Genomic DNA, 18,916 nt, shown 5'->3' with positions numbered 1-18,916 from the left:
GAGATTATGGCACCCGCCACCATGCCTGGCTAATTTTTTATATTTTAAGTAGAGACAGGGTTTCACCATATTTGTCAGGCTGGTCTTGAACTCCTGACCTTCAGGTGATCCACCTGCTTCAGCCTCCCAAAATGCTGGTATTACAGGCGTGAGCCACCGAGCCCAGCCACAGCAACAGGATTTAATATAGAGCAAATGTTTATTTTCATCATCTGTAAAATGGAGATTAGAAAGAACACTTAATGTGCTGGGCCTTTTATAGGTTAACATAGACATCTCAGGCTGAACTAATACACATTTTCCCTCACAACCATATTAATCCTTATAAACGATTTATTATGCTCCTTAATGTATAATGCTGATCACTACTATAAATGTATGGTTTTAACCAACTGTACTGAAACAGCCTTTGAGTTTATATTCTGTTTGGGTATTTGGAGAAAACAAGTTAACAAGAAGTGCTCTCCGAGGATTTGCTTAGAGGCCGGCTTTGTGAGTGGATAAGTTTCAAAGCTGCCTTTGAGACCCCAGTGTCTGGCATTTCCTGCATTCTGGCCTGAATGCTGGACGGGAATCTGACTTCTAGTAAAATTACACGGTTCCCTTGACAAAGTCGAGCTGTTTATCCCAGAGACTGCACAATTTTCCGTTTATAGGCATAGACCAATGCTGACTGGAAATCATTGCAAAAGGTTTTTTTTGTCGGGTGGAGGGTGTGGTGTTAAGATAAACGGTGTGCAACAGAAATTAAACTGGAAGAAATTAAAGGTTTTTTTAGACTTTTCTGCTTGTTCCTTACTGTTAAAAAGGTCTGCCATCCAGTATTTAGGAAAGCCCTTTAAGAGGGTTTGAGGTGTTTTAGCTGGCTTTGTGCCAAAAGTTTCCATTATATTGGCTTACTGAGGGACTGCATTTATTTTTTTATTTTTTGAGACGGAGTCTCGCTGTGTCGCCCAGGCTGGAGTGCAGTGGCGGGATCCCCTCTCACTGCAAGCTCCGCGCCTCCTGGGTTAACGCCATTCCCTAGAAGCTGGAACTACAGGCGCCCACCACCGCGCCCGGCTAATTTTTTTGTGTTTTCAGTAGAGATGGGGTTTCACCAGGATGGTCTCGATTTCCCGACCTTGTGATCCGCCCGCCTCGGCCTCCCAAAGTGCTGGGATTACAGGTGCGAGCCACCGCGCCCGGCAGGGCCGCATTGAAAAATGCCCACACTTCCGAGCAAGAAGCAGGTCCCATCCCCCTCTGCTGACGTCACGCCTGTGGATTGGCTGATGGAGCTGTGAGCGCGGCTGTTGTTGAGCCCGGGGAACCCGAAACTTGGCAGTCGCCATGACTGGCTCTCCGGCGTCATCAAGCTGCCGAGGCTTCAAGCTCTTTTTCTTTTTGCCTCTACACCGCCTCCTGTTGTTGTTTCTGGTTTTGCTTGGGACCCTGGCCAACAAACTTAACGTGCCACAGGTGTTGCTACCCTTCGGCCAAGAGCCAGGCCGGGTGCCTTTCCTGCTGGAGGCGCAGCGGGGCTGCTACACTTGGTGAGCGGTGGTGGGTGACAAGGATATGCACCCTCACCATCCAGTAAGGGTGAGAGGGGTTCCCTTTGTAAGATCCCACAGGAAAACCGTGTGGGGCCACGTGAAGGGGCCTAGCCGGTAGGGAAGGAGAGTGTGATGTCAGTGAAGGTGGCGAGGAGCAGACTCTTGGGCGTGGCGTGTCCTACTCATGTGGTATATCCTCCAGCTGTGTGACGATCTTCCAGACGTGTGAGGAATTCTCGAGATGTGGGACTGGCCTTTTCTCTGTGTGTTGGGAAGGGGTGGTCACTAGGAGCAGCCGTCAGGGTAAAGGGAAGCCCAGTGTTGGAGGCCACAGGTACTGATGACTTACAATGTAAACAACTAGAGTAAGAGGAAGTTCCCCATATCTGACGAAATTTCTATAGGAACAGGAAAACTTGGGGTGCGAAGGGTCCCCACGAACTATAGATGACCCATTCAATGTGAGAAGGACTTAAAACACAACAGCCAAGTATTGGGGTAACTAAGCACTTTGCATGTATTAACTCATTTGCTTTTTACAGTCGTGTGAAGTACTATTATTCCCATTTCACAGAGGAGGAAAGTGAGGCCCAGAGACTATGAAGTGTAAACTTCTGGGAATGTGAGAAGATTCATCGTGGGTGGAGATGAGATCTGTCTGTATTATCAAAATTGCCCCATTTATAAAAGGGTACCCACTTGAAGTGTGAGGACAGGGGGTACACACAACTCCGGGATAATGACTTCCTGACTGAAGGTGAAGAGGCGTGATTTTCTGGTGTGAGAGGACCCAATGATGGGTTATATGGTTGCCTAAGGTGTGAGAGAACCTAACTGAAGTGAGCTTCAGGATGCCAGTGCATTCATCCTAGATGGAGTAGATACCCCTTTGCCATCTCCTAGAAGAAGCAGTGAGGTTCGTTCAGAGCGTAAATTCACCTCTCATTGTATGAGGAAGTATAAGGAAAGTGGGCTTGTAAGATGATCCAGTGTGATGTGTGTGTTTCCTGACTGTGAGGGTGATGCAAGGCATCTTTCCATTATTGAAAGCCATTTCTTCTATCGCTCCAAAAATATTAATGAGGCCAGGCATGGTGGCTCACTACTGTAATCCCAGCACTTAGGGAGGCCAAGGTAGTAGGATTACTTGAGGCCAGGAGTTTGAGACCGGCCTGATCAACATAGTGAGACCCTGTATCTGTTTAAAATAAAAACATTCAGCTGGGTGCAGTGGCTCACACGTGTAATCCCAGCACTTTGGGAGGCTGAGGCAGGCAGATCGCTTGAAGTCAGGAGTTCAAGACCAGCCTGGCCAACATGATGAAAGCCCGTCCCTACTAAAAATACAAAAATTAACCAGGCATGATGGTAGGCACCTGTAATCTCAGCTACTTGAGAGACTGAGGCAAGAGAATCGCTTGAACCCTGGAGGCGAAGGTTGCAGTGAGCTGAGATTGCCCTGCTGCACTCCAGTTTGGGCGGCAAAGTGACTCCATCTCAAAAACATAATAATAAATAAAAATAAAAACATTTATGAATGTTTTTGGTATTTTGAGTTGGACTCACACCTCATAATTTAGACAATTTTCCATCCTAGATATCAGCAGCCTGGTTTCTAGGATTGAAGGAAACTTTCCTCAGAGTATGAGAAAGTCCCACCTCATTACTAGAAACACATCAGTCCTCTTTCTGCATACTGAAGGAAGAATATAACAATCTTTAAAAAAAAAATATTGAGGGAGGGATATTTCTGAGACTTTGCTCAAGGGATCATTGGGAAAGTTCTGATCAATCTCTCACTTTAATTATCACATCCCTAAGCAATGTTCCTGCTTTAAAAAGTGTCATTAACATATACCTGGTAGTATGTAACGTGGAAGAAGGATGAGAATCTATGTTCCACCAAAAGTTAATTTTAACCCACCTATTTCATAGTCTTAAGAATTTTGTTCTGGCAGGCATTCCACCCATCATGATGCAGTTACTGTTGAGCCTTTATATGAAAATGGCACCTTGTGTTCCCAAAAAGCTGTACTCATTGCTGAATCTACGCAACCGATACGCCGCAGCAGTATTATTCTTGCTCGAGAAATAGGTATGTTGAGAACAAAAACACTATCACTTCGTCTGGGGTAGAATAATCTGGTATTTTGTATAGATGGTTAACACAAATGGTGTTGGCTTCAAATGATTAAGAGGGAGAATAATGATTCCTAGCCAGCTGCAGTGGCTTACGCCTTTAATCCCAGCACTTTGGGAGGCTGAGGCAGAAAGATTTCTTGAGCTCAAGAGTTCAAGAACAGTCTGGGTAACATAGTGAGACTTGTCTCTACAAAAAAAAAAAAAAATTATGGCGGGGAGTGGTGGCTCACGCCTGTAATCCCCCCACTTTGGGAAGCTGAGGTGGGTGGATCATCTGAGGTCAGGAGTTCGAGACCAGCCTGGCCAACATGGTGAAACCTCGTCTCTACTAAAAATATAAAACAATTAGCCAGGCGTGATGGCGCACACCTGTAGTCCCAGCTACTCAGGGAGGCTAAGGCGGGAGAATTGCTTGAACCCGGGAGACAGAGGTTGCAGTGAGCCAAGATCACGCCACTGCACTCCAGCCTGGCCGACAGAGGGAGATTCCATCTCAATAAAATAAAATAAACTTAAATTAAATTAAATTAAAATTAAAATGAAGAGTATTAGGCAGGATTTTCTTTCTTTTCTTTTCTTTTCTTTTTTTTTTGATGGAGTTTCACTTTTGTTGCCCAGGCTGGAGTACAATGGCACTATCTCAGCTCACTGCAGCCTCTGCCTCCTGGGTTCAAGTGATTCTCCTGCCTCAGCCTCCCGAGTAGCTGGGATTACAGGCATGTGCCACCATGCCTGGCTAATTTTGTATTTTTAGTAGAGATGGGGTTTCTCCATGTTGGTCAGGCTGGTCTCGAACTCCCGACCTCAGATAATCCACCTGCCTCAGCCTCCCAAAGTGCTGGGATTACAGGCATGAGCCACCGTGCCCGGACAGCATTTTTTTGTTTTTTGTTTTTTTTAGAGACAGGGTCTTGCTTTGTTGCACAGGTCGTAGTGCAATGGCACGACAGTAGCTCACTGCATCCTGCCTGGCCTGCACAACATAGTGAGACTCCATCTCTACAAAACAATAATGATAAATAAATTAAAGAATTTTAAAAAACGACCTAAAACCTACTCTTAAGTGGACTTTGCAATTAGATAGAACTAATCTGTTTTTGTTTCCAGCTTTGGAAAATTTCTTAGTACTTCTGAGTCATCACTTTTCCCCTACTCTCTTTAACGTTTTGGTTCCTAGGGAATAAGAGTCCTCTACTATTGTTCACCAGATTTTTTTCCAACTACTAACACCTATTCTACAAATTTTGAAACTAGCCCTCTTAATGTTTTCACATGTGCAGTGACAACTATGCCTTGACTGTTGCCTGGCTGAGAGCACTTGTAAGATATCATCAATTATAAGATAAATCCCAACTGCAGAGATGTTAAAAGATAAAAAATGAGTGTCTAAGAATCAATGAAATATGGTATGAAATTCTCAAATATAGGCCGGGTGCGGTGGCTCAAGCCTGTAATCCCAGCACTTTGGGAGGCCGAGACGGGTGGATCACGAGGTCAGGAGATCGAGACCATCCTGGCTAACACGGTGAAACCCCGTCTCTACTAAAAATACAAAAAACTAGCCGGGCGAGGTGGCAGGCGCCTGTAGTCCCAGCTACTCGGGAGGCTGAGGCAGGAGAATGGCGTAAACCCGGGAGGCGGAGCTTGCAGTGAGCTGAGATCCGGCCACTGCACTCCAGCCTGGGCGACAAAGCGAGACTCCGTCTCAAAAAAAAAAAAAAAAAGAAATTCTCAAATATAAGAATCTTTGAAGACCATGTCATACAGGGTAGCTTAAAAGGATAGAGAAGGATACGAAAGTCAGAAAAAACAAAAAACATTGATTTGGTCACATATGCTATTTAAAAAATGTAATCATTTTTAACTACATAAATTCATTCTGATATAAAAAAATTCACAGAAGTACTAGAAAAAATGTCAAACCTGGCTCTCAGCTTAACTTCATCTGACTTGTGACTAATTTTCCAAAATTAAGTATCCTTAAATCAACTTTCCCAATTTTACTATTAATACAATTGTGTACATAGATGAGATTCCCAGTGGTAAGGGCCAGTCATGGTGTCCTACTAGGAGCATCTGAATGGGAGCAAGTAGTATGAAAGGGGTGGAATTGGGCATTTTAAAAGGGAAGTACATGCCTAAGAGAAATTGTTCATTAATTCATTGGACAAATATCTATTGAGTTGCCTACTTTATAAGGTATATATAGAGATAAAAAGATTTAAGCTTGCCATTGGCATTTAAGTCCTTTTTTTTTTTTTGAGATGGAGTCTTGTTCTGTCATCCAAGCTGGAGTGTGATGGTGCGATCTTGGCTCGCTGCAACCTCCACCTCCTGGGTTCAAGCGATTCTCCTACCTCAGCCACCCGAGTAGCTGGGACTACAGGCATGCACCACCACACCTGGCTAATTTTTTTATTTTTAATAGAAATTGTGTTCCACCATGTTGGCCAGACTGGTCTTGAACTCCTGACCTTAAGTCATCCACCCACCTTGGTCCCCCAAAGTGCTGGGATTACAGGCGTGAGCCACCGTGCCCGGCCTTAAGTGCTTATTATAAAATTTTGTTTATGATGGTTTTGGTGATAGTATAGTAAAGAAGGTGGCTGTGACAAAGATGATGGATAGACTTGAGGTAAGAGACTTGAGTGCAATGGCGTGATCTCCGCTCACCACAACCTCTGTCTCCCAGGTTCAAGCGATTCTCATGCCTCAGCCTCCCGAGTAGCTGGGATTACAGACATGTGCCACCACTCCCAGCTAATTTTGTATTTTTAGTAGAGACGAGGTTTCTCCATGTTGATCAGGCTCGTCTCGAACTCCCAACCTCAGGTGATCCGCCCACCTCAGCCTCCCAAAGTGCTGGGATTACAAGTGTGAGCCACCGCACTCAGCCTTGCCCCACTAACTTTTTGTAGAGGTGGGGGTTTCACCATGTTGCCTAGGCTGGTATCAAACTCTTGGACCTAAGCAATCTACCCACCTTGGCCTTTCAAAGTGCTGAGATTACAGCCATGAGCCACCACACCCAGCTGAGAGCATAATTTTAGGTGAAAAAGCTCACAGGGCAGATGAAGAAAAAGTCTGGACAACTAAAGTATACCTGAAGTAACGTGGAGCTGTAAATAAAAATATGTTATATTATTTAATAAAGTTGTATTCTCTTCACTTTAAAAGTTAAATGTGGCCGGGCGCGGTGGCTCAAGCCTGTAATCCCAGCACTTTGGGAGGCCGAGACGGGCGGATCACGAGGTCAGGAGATCGAGACCATCCTGGCTAACATGGTGAAACCCCGTCTCTACTAAAAATACAAAAAATTAGCCGGGCGAGGTGGCCGGCGCCTGTGGTCCCAGCTACTCGGGAGGCTGAGGCAGGAGAATGGCGTGAACCCAGGAGGCGGAGGTTGCAGTGAGCTGAGATCCAGCCACTGCACTCCAGCCTGGGCGACAGAGCAAGACTCCGTCTCAAAAAAAAAATAAAAATAAAAATAAAAGTTAAATGTTTGATATTTCTCCTAATCATTCTAAATTTACTTGTAAATCATCCAAAGTAATTCCATTTATTTATTATTTATTTTTATTTTTTGGGACAGGGTTTCACTCTGTCGCCCAGGCTGGAGTTCAGTGGCACAAACGTGGCTCATTGCAGCCATGACCTCCTGGGCTCAAGTGATTCCCCTACTTCAGCCTCCTGAGTAGCTGGGACTACGGGGGGGCACCACCAGGCCTGGCTATTTTTTTTTATTTTTTGTAGGGATATGGTGGTGGGGTTGCTCAGGCTGGTCTTGAACTCCCGGGCTCAAGCAATCCTGCTTCAGCTTCCCAAAGTATTGAGCTTATAGGCGTGGGCAATTGTACTGGGCATTTTTTTTCTTTATGGCCAATGACCTTGTATTGAAAAGTTTTCTAGGCTGGGCGCAGTGGCTCACGCCTGTAATTCCAGCACTTTGGGAGGCCAAGGCGGGTGGATCACCTGAGGTCAAGAGGTCGAGACCAGCCTGCGTAACATGGTGAAACCCGTCTCTACTAAAAATGCAAAAATTAGCTGGGTGTGGTGGTGGGCGCCTGTAATTCCAGCTACTTGGGAGGCTGAGGCAGGAGAATCGCTTCAACACGGGAGGTGGAGGTTGCAGTGAGCCAAAATGGCATCACTGCACTCCAGCCTGGGCTACAAGAGCGAAACTACTTCTCTGGAAAAAAAAAAAAGAAAAGAAAAGAAAAGTTTTCTGCTGTTGAAGTAGTCAGATGAGTAAGCATTGTGTGCACAAGGCTTTTTATATTTTTATGTAAGGTCACAGCTGCTTCTGTTTGCCATTGTGCTACACATTTCTCTACTGAAAAGGGGGCTTTAATTTCTCATTTGACAAGTGCTAGATTATTCAGTGCCTGATTATCAAGTTATGGATTACCTAAACTTAGCCTCCCTCCCTTCCTTCCTTCCTTTGCCATCCTGGGACACTTCCTTAGTGGTAATTCTACCAGCAGATCCTGTGAGATTTCAACTTACCTTGTTGTTTTTTGTTCACAGACCCCATGTCTTTGTCTTTAATTTTTTTAACTTGGGGTTCTGTTTGTCAGTTAAATGTTAAGTAGAAGGCTAACTGAATTTTAAAACTTTTAAATTTAAAAATGATTTTAGATTTACAAAAGAGATGTAAAGATAATACAGAAAGTTCCCATATACCCTTTACCCAGTTTGCCGTAATGTTTCACTAATCTTCTCTAGGATTCAATTAAAGATACCACATTGCTAAACTAAGTTGTCATGTTTCCTTTGTCTCCTCCAATCTGTGAGTTTCTCAGTCACTTTTCTCTTGAGACAGAGTCTGTCTATGTCACCCAGGCTGGAGTGCACTGGCACTATCTGGGCTCACTGCAACCTTTGCTTCCAGGTTTCAAGTGATCTGCCCACCCCAACCTCCCCAGTAGCTGGGACTGCAGGCACACAATACCTTGCCCAGCTAATTTTTGTAAAGATGGGATATCACCATGTTCAGCCTTTCAGTCACTTTTGATGCTTTTTTTTTTGTTTTTTTCTGAGACAGAGTCTTGCTCTGTTTCCCAGGCTGGAGTGCAATGGTGCAATCTTGGCTCACTGCAACCTCTATCTCCCGGGTTCAAGCGATTCTCCTGCCTCAACCTCCTGAGTAGCTGGGATTACAGGCGCGTGCCACCATACCCAGCTAATTTTTTGTATTTTCAGTAGAGACAGGGTTTCACCATGTTGGCCATGTTGGCTGGGCTGGTCTCGAACTCCTGACCTAGTGATCCACCCACCTCGGCCCCCCAGAGTGCTGGGATTACGGGTGTGAGCCACCGTGCCCAGCCTTGACACTTAACGAGTATTGGGTGGCCTGGCATGGCTCACCTCTGTAATCCCAGCACTTTGGGAGGCCGAGGCAGGCGGATCATGAGGTCAGGAGTTTGAGACCAGGCTTGCCAACATGGTAAAACCCCATCTCTACTAAAAATACAAAAAATTAGCCAGGCATGGTGGTGTGTGCCTGTAATCCCACTTACTATGGAGGCTGAGGCACAAGGATTGCTTGAACCCCTGAACCTGAGACAGAGGTTGCAGTGAGCCGGATTGCACCAGTGCACTGCGACAGAGAGAAGCTTTGTCTAAAACAAAAACAAAAACTAAAAACAGTGTTGGGCTGAGGGCACTAGCACAGGAGGCCTGTAATCCCAGCATTTTGAGAGGCTGAAGCAGGAAGAACACTTGAGCCCAGGAGTTCAAGACGAGCCTGGGCAACATTAGCAAGACCAAGTCTCTACTAAAAAAAAAAAAGAAAAAATTAGCCAGGCATGATGGTACATGCCTGTAAACCCAGCTACTCAGGAGGCCAAGGCTGGAGGATTGCTTGAATCCAGGAGTTTGAGGCTGCAGTGAGCCACGATCAAACTGCTGCACTCCAGAGACCTTGTTTAAGGAAAAAAAAACAAAAAAAAGTACTGGTCAGATGTTGTATATAGAATGTTTCTCAATTTGGGTTTGTCTAATGTTTTCTCATGATTAGCCTGGGGTTATGGATTTTGAGGGAAAAACCCCACGGAATTGAAGAGCCCTTCCCATTGCATTATTTCAGGGGGTTCATGATATCAGCATGATTTATCACTGGTGGTGGTAACCTTGATCACTTGGTTAAGGTGGTATCTGTCAGGTTTCTCCACTGTAAAGTTACCATTTTCCCCTTCGTATATGCTGTTCATTAAAAGTGGCCATGAAGCCTAGCCTACAATTTAAAGGAAGGGGGATTGGCCTGGACAACAAAGTGAGACCCTGTCTCTACAAAAAATTAAAAATTAGCCAGGTGCGGTGGCATGCGCCTATAATCCCAACCACTCAGGAGGCTGAGGTGGGAGGATCACTTGAGCCCAGGAGTTCGAGGCTACAGTGAGCGATGATTGTGCCACTGATCTCCAGCCTGGGTGACAGAGTAAGACCCTGTTTTTAAAAAAACAAAACAAAAATACAGGAAGGAGAATTAACCTTTGCCTCATGGAAGGAGGAGTGCCAAAGAATTTGTGCACATGTATTAACCACTACAATAACTAATAAATATTTGATGGAGATACTTTGATATATCCTGTTTCTCCTTGAAGCTTTACCCACTGATTTTAGTGTTTATTCATGAATCTTAGGAATCATAGTACTGTGTTGTTCTTTTTTTTTTTTCTTTGAGATGGGATCTTGCTCTTGCAGTGGCATGGACTCAGCTCACTGCAACTTTGACCACCCAGGCTCAAGCGATTCTTCCACCTCAGCCTCCCAAGTAGCTGGGACCATAGATGTGTGCCACCACACCTGGCTAGATTCTTTTTATTATTTGTAGACATGAGGAGGTCTCACTATGTTGCCCAGGCTGATCTTGAACTCCTGGGCTCAAGGGATTTCCCTCATATCTTCTATACTTATTAACTAGTATTCTTCTGAAAGAAAGATGTCCTACATCTTACAAATAGCTTCTTCCCAGTTAATTTATTCAATTATATATGGCAGTATGGGTTCATGAATATTTATTTAATTTGGGGGCTATATTTCAATATTATAATTTATTCTGCTATTCCAGTTTTTCCAGCTTTGGCCATTGGGGGCTCTTTCAGGTTGGCTCCTATGTCCTTTGGACTTGCCTTTACCTTTTCTTTAATTTTTGTGACTGATTGATTCATTGTACTTTCTTACTTTTCAGTTCTATGAGATAGGCCAGGGTCATCTTAGCCATTTCTTCAAGGAGTCCCGGTTCTTTATATTAAATAATTATATTTAGTGCCTGTAATCTCAGCAGTTTGGGAGGCTGAGGTAGGAGGATCGCTTGAGGTCAGGTGTTCTAGACTAGCCTGGGTAATGTAGCAAGACTCCATCTCAACAACAACAAGAATTATATTTAGAAACCAAGATCTGGGTGCCAGTGTGCTTGTTGCTACTGGTGTATCCACTGCTTCTAGGCCCTCTCAGCAAACATAACTAGGAAATATATGTATATATGCTAACTCATGTATATACATATATCTACACTTATAGATAGATATCTGCATAGATATTAAAATAAACATGAGCTCATACTGATATCTTCAATTCTAATCTTGGACCTTAGGGCTTACTCTAGCCTTCCCACCTTGCTTATTTTAACTTCTTTCTCTGACAGGGAGAAAACTGACTTTCATTACCTATGATGTATTTACTTATTTGTTCAATTCTATTGTCTATATAAAGTAGTTTTGGTTGGGCACAGTGGCTCACGCCTGTAATCCCAGCACTTTGGGAGGCCGAGGTGGGCAAATCACAAAGTCAGGAGATCGAGATCATCCTGGCTAACTCGGTGAAACCCCATATCTACTAAAAATACAAAAAATTAGTTGGGCGTGGTGGCGGGCGCCTGTAGTCCCAGCTACTCGGGAGGCTGAGCCAGGAGAATGGCGTGAACCTAGGAGGCGGAGCTTGCAGTGAGCTCAGATGGTGCCACTGCACTCCAGCCTGGCGGACAAAGTGAGACTCTGTCTCAAAAAAAAAAGTAGTTTCAGGATGAGTAATTCAATTTTTAATATTTCTTAGAAAGGAAGCATACCATTTCCTGAAATAAGCATATTTTAGTGTACCTTAGCCCTTGTTGAGGGGCATTTACCTGTATTATCTGATTAACATTCTCCTTTGTTTTTTTTTTCAATGTTTAATTTTTTTTTTTTGTAGATGGAATCTCGCTCTGGCTGGAGGGCAGTGGCATGATCTCAACTCACTGCAACCTCCGTCTCCTGGGTTCATGCCATTCTCCTGCCTCAGCCTTCCGAGTAGCTGGGGCTACAGGTGCCCGCCACCTCGCCAGGATAATTTTTTTGTATTTTTAGTAGAGACGGGGTTTCACCGTGTTAGCCAGGATGGTCTTGATCTCCTGACCTCATGATCCAACCGCCTTGGCCTCCCAAAGTGCTGGGATTACAGGCATGAGCCACTGTGCCCAGCCTATTATTCGCTATTTTGAAATTTTTATTTGTTATCAGGATCTTGAAGAATTTGGAGAAAAAGTTTGAAATTTTTATTTTTCTCATTTTTCCATGGATGTGTAAAAACATCATCATAGATCAGTGTTTTGGAATCTCTGGTCTAGTGCCTCTTGTTATAAAGAAAGGCTGTGATATATCTTGTTATTATGCTATTTTCTTCCATAGGTAAAGCAGCTGTCATAGTCTTTCTTTTTCATAATCTTTTTTTTTTTTTGAGATGGAGTCTGGCTCTGTAGCCCAGCCTGGAGTGCAGTGGCCAGATCTCAGCTCACTGCAAGCTCCGCCTTCCGGGTTTACGCCATTCTCCTGCCTCAGCCTCCCGAGTAGCTGGGACTACAGGCGCCCACCACCACGCCCGGCTAGTTTTTTGTATTTTTTTAAGTAGAGACAGGGTTTCACTGGGTTAGTCAGGATGGTCTCGATCTCCTGACCTCGTGATCCGCCTGTCTCGGCCTCCCAAAGTGCTGGGATTACAGGCTTGCGCCACCGCGCCCGGCCACTTTTTCATAATCTTTAGAATACAGTTTTGAGTATTTGAGGCATTTAATAGATTCATGACCTATTGAATTAAATACTCAGTTTTTGGGTTCATTGTAGTGACTGACCATGAGCTACGCTGTGATGTTAAGGTTGATGTGATAAACAGCATTGAAATTGTATCTCGGGCCCGGGAACTTTATGTAGATGATTCGCCACTGGAACTGATGGTGAAGGCATTGGATGCTGAAGGTAAAGAACTTCAGAGGATTCAACAAAATTACCTAAAATAAAGTAATATCCCTTTATGTTTAGCACTTGGAAACAAAAACTTGAGTGACAAAAGTAGATTAGAAATAATATCTATTTTCTCATTTGGAGCTCATATAGATGAATAATAATTCTGAGTATAATTTAATGTATTAGCTACATATTTTTATAAAATATTCCTGCTATTGTTAGTTATCTGAGAACTTTTCATTTCTTTTTTTTTTTTTTTTTGGTGTGGTGGGGACGGAGTTTTGCTCTTGTTGCTCAGGCTGGAGTGCAACAGCATGATCTTGGCTCACTGCAACCTCTGCCTCCCGAGTTCAAGCATTTCTCCTGCTTCAGCCTCCTGGGTAGCTGGGATTAGAGGCCAGCGCCACCACTCCAGGCTAATTTTGTATTTTTGGTAGAGACGGGGTTTTACCATGTTGGTCAAGCTGGTCTCAAACTCCTGACCTCAGGTGCTCCACCCACCTCAGCCTCCCAAAGTGCTGGGATTACAGGCGTGAACCACCGCACCTGGCTATTTTCTTTTTTTTTGAGATGGAGTCTCACTCTGTTGCCTAGGCTTGAGTACAGTGGTGTGACCGTGGCTCACTTTAACCTCTGCCCTCCGGGTTCAGGAGATTCTTGTGCCTCAGCCTCCCGAGTAGCTGGGAATATAGGCGCGCGCCACCATGCTCGTTAATGTTTGTATTTTTAATGGAGATGGGTTTCACCATGTTGACCAGGCTGGTCTCGAACTCCTGCCCTCAAGTGATCTGCCCGCCTCAGCCTCCCAAAGTGTTGGGATTACAGGCGTGAGCCACGACGCCGGCCTCAGAACTTTTCTTAGATATCCAATCTATTACTGAGCTTCTGCTGATGGTCCCTACATCAACAATTAAGAACATTTTTTGGAATTTATTGCTAGCTCTGTTTGATCAATCCACTTTCTATAGATCAGGAGAATTAAATGGAAATCTGTAAAAAAGTTACCATCTTGATCTAATCTTTAATGCTTTTAATACTATATACTATATTAATTCTATAATGTGGTATTAAAAACATTTAGGTGGTAAAAAAAAAAAAAAAATTTAAGTGGGACATGGTGACTCATGCTTATAATTCTAGCACTTTGGGAGGCCAAGGTTGAAGTATCCTGTGAGGCCAAGTTTCCCATGGTTGATTAAAAAAAAAATTATAATGTATTGCCACTTTTTTTTTTGAGATGGAGTCTCGCTCTGTTGCCCAGGCTGGAGTGCAGTGGCTGGATCTCAGCTCACTGCAAGCTCCGCCTCCCGGGTTTACAGCATTCTCCTGCCTCAGCCTCCTGAGTAGCTGGGACTACAGGTGCCTGTCACCTCGCCCGGCTAGTTTTTTTGTATTTTTTAGTAAAGATGGGGTTTCACCATGTTAGCCAGGGTGGTCTCGATCTCCTGACCTCGTGATCCGCCCATCTTGGCCTCCCAAAGTTCTGGGATTACAGGCTTGAGCCACCGCGCCCAGCCTATATTGCCACTTTCTTTGTAAATTATTTGAGTGATTTGTTTTTTTAATTTGAAAAATGAACTATTCTGGAAGGTTTCTTTTTTCTTTTGGATACAGAGTCTGTTGCTCAGGCTGGAGTGCGATGACACAAGCATGGCTCACTGTAGCCTTGACCTCCCAGGCTCAAGCAATCCTCCTATCTCCACCTCCTGAGTAGCTAGGACTACAGGTGCAGGCCACCATTCCTGGCTAAGTTTTTATTTTACAGACCAGGTGTCACTATGTTGCCCAGGTTGGTCTCAAACTCCTGGGTTCCAGCGATCCTCCTGCCTTGTCCTCCCAAAGTGCTGGGATTACAGGTACAAGCCATTGCACCTGGCCTGGAAAATTTTTACAAATATTTGTATGGAGGGGACCAAGATTAAGGGTGCCTTGTCAGCCATGAGGTGGCCTTTATGTAGAAAGGAACAGAAGGAGCATGGCATAATTATTGTCAGCCAGGAGTTAATCAGCTTGAGTCCTCTTTACTTTCAGACAGCTTGTGCAGCAACATCATTTACTGTTTGTGTTGGGAACTTTCTCATATATATGTTTTAATTCATTAATGATAGTGCTTTCTATTTCTTAATGAAGGAGGCCTCAAAGTAATTTTCTAGTTAGGTTTCCCTTTCTTGTTGTAAATACCTGAATATTTTAAAATATGTGATCCTATCTTGTCTGCTTTTGGCTTGCTGTACAGGAAATACTTTTAGTAGTTTGGCAGGGATGATGTTTGAGTGGAGCATTGCCCAGGACAACGAGTCAGCAAGAGAAGAACTGTCCAGCAAAATTAGGTAAACTTGAAACCAAACATAAATCACCTGACTATGAAGAAGACAGCTGCCATTAAGTGGCATGCTGAACAAGCAACCATTTTTGTGGACTTTGATGATCTTACTGTCTGTACTTTTTTGAAACTGATAAATTACTAAGGGAAATGTCTTTGATAGAATGAAATATGACATAGATGTAGGTATCTTTATGATCAATTAATCTGAGTTATTATGGAGGAGTTCATGGGCTAAGTACTACACAATTATTTGAGCCAGGTGTATCTTCTGGCAGTTCTTTTTATTCAAGTTACCTGCACATGCTGAAGTAGAGGGAGAAGGATGATAGTATGAAATTTTGTCTTCAGTACCAAGGAGAAGATCTCAGATCCAAGTTTTACTCCCACCACAATTTTAGCCAGAGGCTCATGAATACCTTTCTTTTTTCTTTCTTTTTTTTTTTTTTTTTGTTGAGATAGAGTCTCGCTCTGTCGCCCAGGCTGGAGTGCAGTGGCGTGATCTCAGCTCACTGCAACCTCTGTCTCCCGGGTTCACACCATTCTCCTGTCTCGGCCTCCCGAGTAGCTAGGACTACAGGGGCCCGCCACCACACCTGGCTAATTTTTTTTTCTTTTTTTTGGGTATTTTTAGTAGATAATGGGGTTTCACCATGTTAGCCAGGATGGTCTTGATCTGCTGACCTCGTGATCTGCCCGCTTTAGCCTCCTAAAGTGCTGGGATTACAGGCGTGAGCCACCATGCCCGGCCTTTTTTTCCCTTTTCTTTTCTTTCTTTTTTTTTTTTTTGAGATGGAGTCTTGCTCTGTCACCCAGGCTGGAGTGCAGTGACACGATCTCGGCTCACTGCAACCTCCACCTCCTGGGTTCAGGCGATTCTCCTGCCTCAGTCTCCCGAGTAACTGGGACTACAGGCGCCCGCCACCACACCTGGCTAATTTTTGTATTTTTAGTAGAGATGGGGTTTCACTATATTGGCAAGGGTGGTCTCAAACTCCTGACCTCAAGTGACCTACCCGCTTCGGCCTCCCAAAGTGCTGGGATTATAGGCGTGAGCCACTGCACCTGGCTTCCTTCTTTCCTTCTTTCCCTCCCTCCCTTCCTTCCTTCCTTCTTTCCTTCCTTTTTTTTGACAGAGTCTTGCTGTGTCACCCAGGCTGGAGTGCAGTGGCGTGATCTTGGCTCACTGCAACCTCCATCTCCTGGGTTCAAGTGATTCTTCTGTCTCAGCCTCCCAAGTAGCTGGAATTTCAGGCGCGTGCCACCATGCCCGGCTAATTTTTGTATTTTTAGTAGAGACGGAGTTTTGCCATGTTGGCCTGGCTGGTCTCAAATTCCTGACCTCAAATGATGTGCCCGCCATGGCCTCCCAAAGTGCTGGGATTACAGGCGTGAGCTACCATGCCCAGCCAAAAGTGTTCTACATTCTACAGACATTGAAGAAACTATGTTTAAAGTCTCTTAGGGACTTTTGGAAGAACACTTCGTTTAATTCTGCTAGAAACACATTTTATTTTATGTCTTTAGGATTCTTAAATACTCTGAAGCAGAATATGCTCCCCCATTGTATATAGCCGAGATGGAAAAAGAGGAGAAACAAGGAGATGTGATTTTAGTGTCTGGGATTAGAACTGGTGCTGCTGTTGTAAAAGTTCGAATTCATGAACCATTCTATAAGGTAAAAAGTTTGTGCTATAAATTTTCCTTACTTTTTTTTTTTAAGATAGGGTCTTGCTCTGTTGCCCAGGTACTATAGGAATGCACTACCACGCCCTGTTTTTTGGTTTTGGTTTTGGTTTGTGTGTTTTTTTTTTTTTTGGAGAGACAGACAGAGTTTCACCACGTTGCCCAGGCTGGTCTCAAACTTCTAAGCTCCAGCAGTCTGCCTGCCCCAGCCTCCTAAAGTGCTAGGATTACAGGCGTGAGCCAGCACAACTGGCCGGTGCCGTAAATTTTTCATCTAATAGTCTTGCCTATGGAAAATATAGTTTTTTATGTTTATCTATAGTAGAAGCCCTCTAGTCTGACGTGATTTGGGCCAACAGTTGGTCATTTAATTGAAAAAGTTATTTGAAGTAGGTAAGCATTAAAAAATTATCTTAAACATTTTATTGCCTGATTACAATTACAAATGTGACTGGCATTTTCTCTTAAAATATATAACTAACATTTTATTCACCAATCCTTGATATAGGTGCAAGGCCTTTCTTTGACTATGGGTTCACTGATTTGAAATCTATATACACTTTCTCCCATAAATTACAGTTTCTAATTTCTTCCTTTTTTGGGGTGGGGAGGGTTCAAGTGATTCTTGTGCCTCAGCCTCCCGAATATCTGGGATTACAGGTGTGTGTCACCATGCCCAACTAGTTTTTGTATGTTTAGTAGAGACAGATTTCACCATGATGGCCAGGCTGGTTTCAAACTTCTGGCCTCAAGTGATCCACCTGTCTCGGTCTCCCAAAGTGCTAGGATTACAGGTGTGAGCCACTGCGCCCGGCCCTAATTTCTAGTCAAGTGAAAATTTAGATGCAGGAAGAATTTGAGTGCAGAAATTTATATTTTAAAGGATTTTCCCTAATAATTTCCCTCACTTATACCTAATTGATAGTACATATTAGCAGCTTGCCTTTAACTTTTTTTGAAACATTTAAATTTTTAATAGAAACAACAGTTCTCTTTTCACATCTATAGTTTTTGTTTTAATGTGATTATAATTACAAGCACAAATTGCATAAATAGGTTTGGGAAAAAACAAATGTCTTTTGGTAAGCATTTAATTCAATGGCAAGAACCTGAGTGTGTGGACCTCCTAGAAAAGCCTACCAACCTTGCATTGGGTAAATCTTCATAAAAATCAATGTGTTCAACAGAGAGTGGAAAGTAACTTAATCTGGCAAGTCAGTTAACCGGAGGTTGGCTAAAAGAATTTCTGTGTTCTACAATTGAGTCTTACCTTTTCTCATTTCAGCATACATACCTTTTTATTGATCTACTTTTTCTCTTTTAGAAGACTTTTCTGTTCTAAGTCTGAGTACCTTAGAAAGTTAATTAGGTATTAAGATTCATGATCACTTTTTAAGGCTAGCTGAAATTATGACTTGTGATTAGGAAAGCTTTTTAAAAAATATTTATAAAAAATTTTTAAAGAAATTTAAAAGAAGTAAGCGTTTAACAAGAAAGACTACTGTGAGGATTCCGTCCATGGAAACTTTTTTTTTCCCCTCCCTCTTTTAGAAAGTGGCAGCAGCATTAATACGTCTGCTTGTTTTGGAGAATATATTTCTTATACCATCCCATGATATTTATCTCTTAGTAGGAACATATATTAAATACCAAGTTGCAAAAATGGTTCAAGGGAGAATGACAGGTAAGGTGATTTATTTTTTCTCCTATGACTCACATTTCCCAAATCTTTTCTGCTGACAAGATCAGCAGCTCCACATTATATATGAAAAATACTTGGGTTTTTAGGTTTTGTGGTAAAGTATTAATTGCTGTACTTAACTAATATTATTAGACAGAAATAGCCCCATATGTGAACATATTAATAGCAGAGTTAGGCTGCTTAGCTTCAGTGCCAGTAGGCATCTGAATTCTCTATTAAAACAACAACTAGCCAGGTATGGTGGCTCTCACTTGTAATTCCAGCTACTCTGGAAGCTGAGGCAGGAAGATTGCTTGAGGCCAGGAGT

The 18,916-nt window shown here is 43.3% G+C and overlaps 1 protein-coding gene across 1 annotated transcript in view; it reads left to right on the top strand.

Annotated features, from left to right (window-relative positions):
- Window positions 1-1,332: 1,332 nt before the first annotated feature.
- The window catches only part of NUP210L (nucleoporin 210 like), a 157,353-nt gene continuing 139,769 nt past the window's right edge, over window positions 1,333-18,916 (top strand). Inside the window, exons 1-6 of the mRNA XM_026447362.2 lie at window positions 1,333-1,535; window positions 3,497-3,633; window positions 12,779-12,910; window positions 15,135-15,228; window positions 16,749-16,899; window positions 18,459-18,591. Of these exons, the coding sequence (XP_026303147.1) occupies window positions 1,333-1,535; window positions 3,497-3,633; window positions 12,779-12,910; window positions 15,135-15,228; window positions 16,749-16,899; window positions 18,459-18,591 (850 nt within the window). The remainder of the gene's footprint in view (window positions 1,536-3,496; window positions 3,634-12,778; window positions 12,911-15,134; window positions 15,229-16,748; window positions 16,900-18,458; window positions 18,592-18,916) is intronic.

Source organism: Piliocolobus tephrosceles, chromosome 1 (assembly GCF_002776525.5).
Source record: "Piliocolobus tephrosceles isolate RC106 chromosome 1, ASM277652v3, whole genome shotgun sequence".
In the NCBI taxonomy this organism is placed as follows: domain Eukaryota; kingdom Metazoa; phylum Chordata; class Mammalia; order Primates; family Cercopithecidae; genus Piliocolobus; species Piliocolobus tephrosceles.
This window is presented reverse-complemented; position numbering and strand designations above follow the sequence as displayed.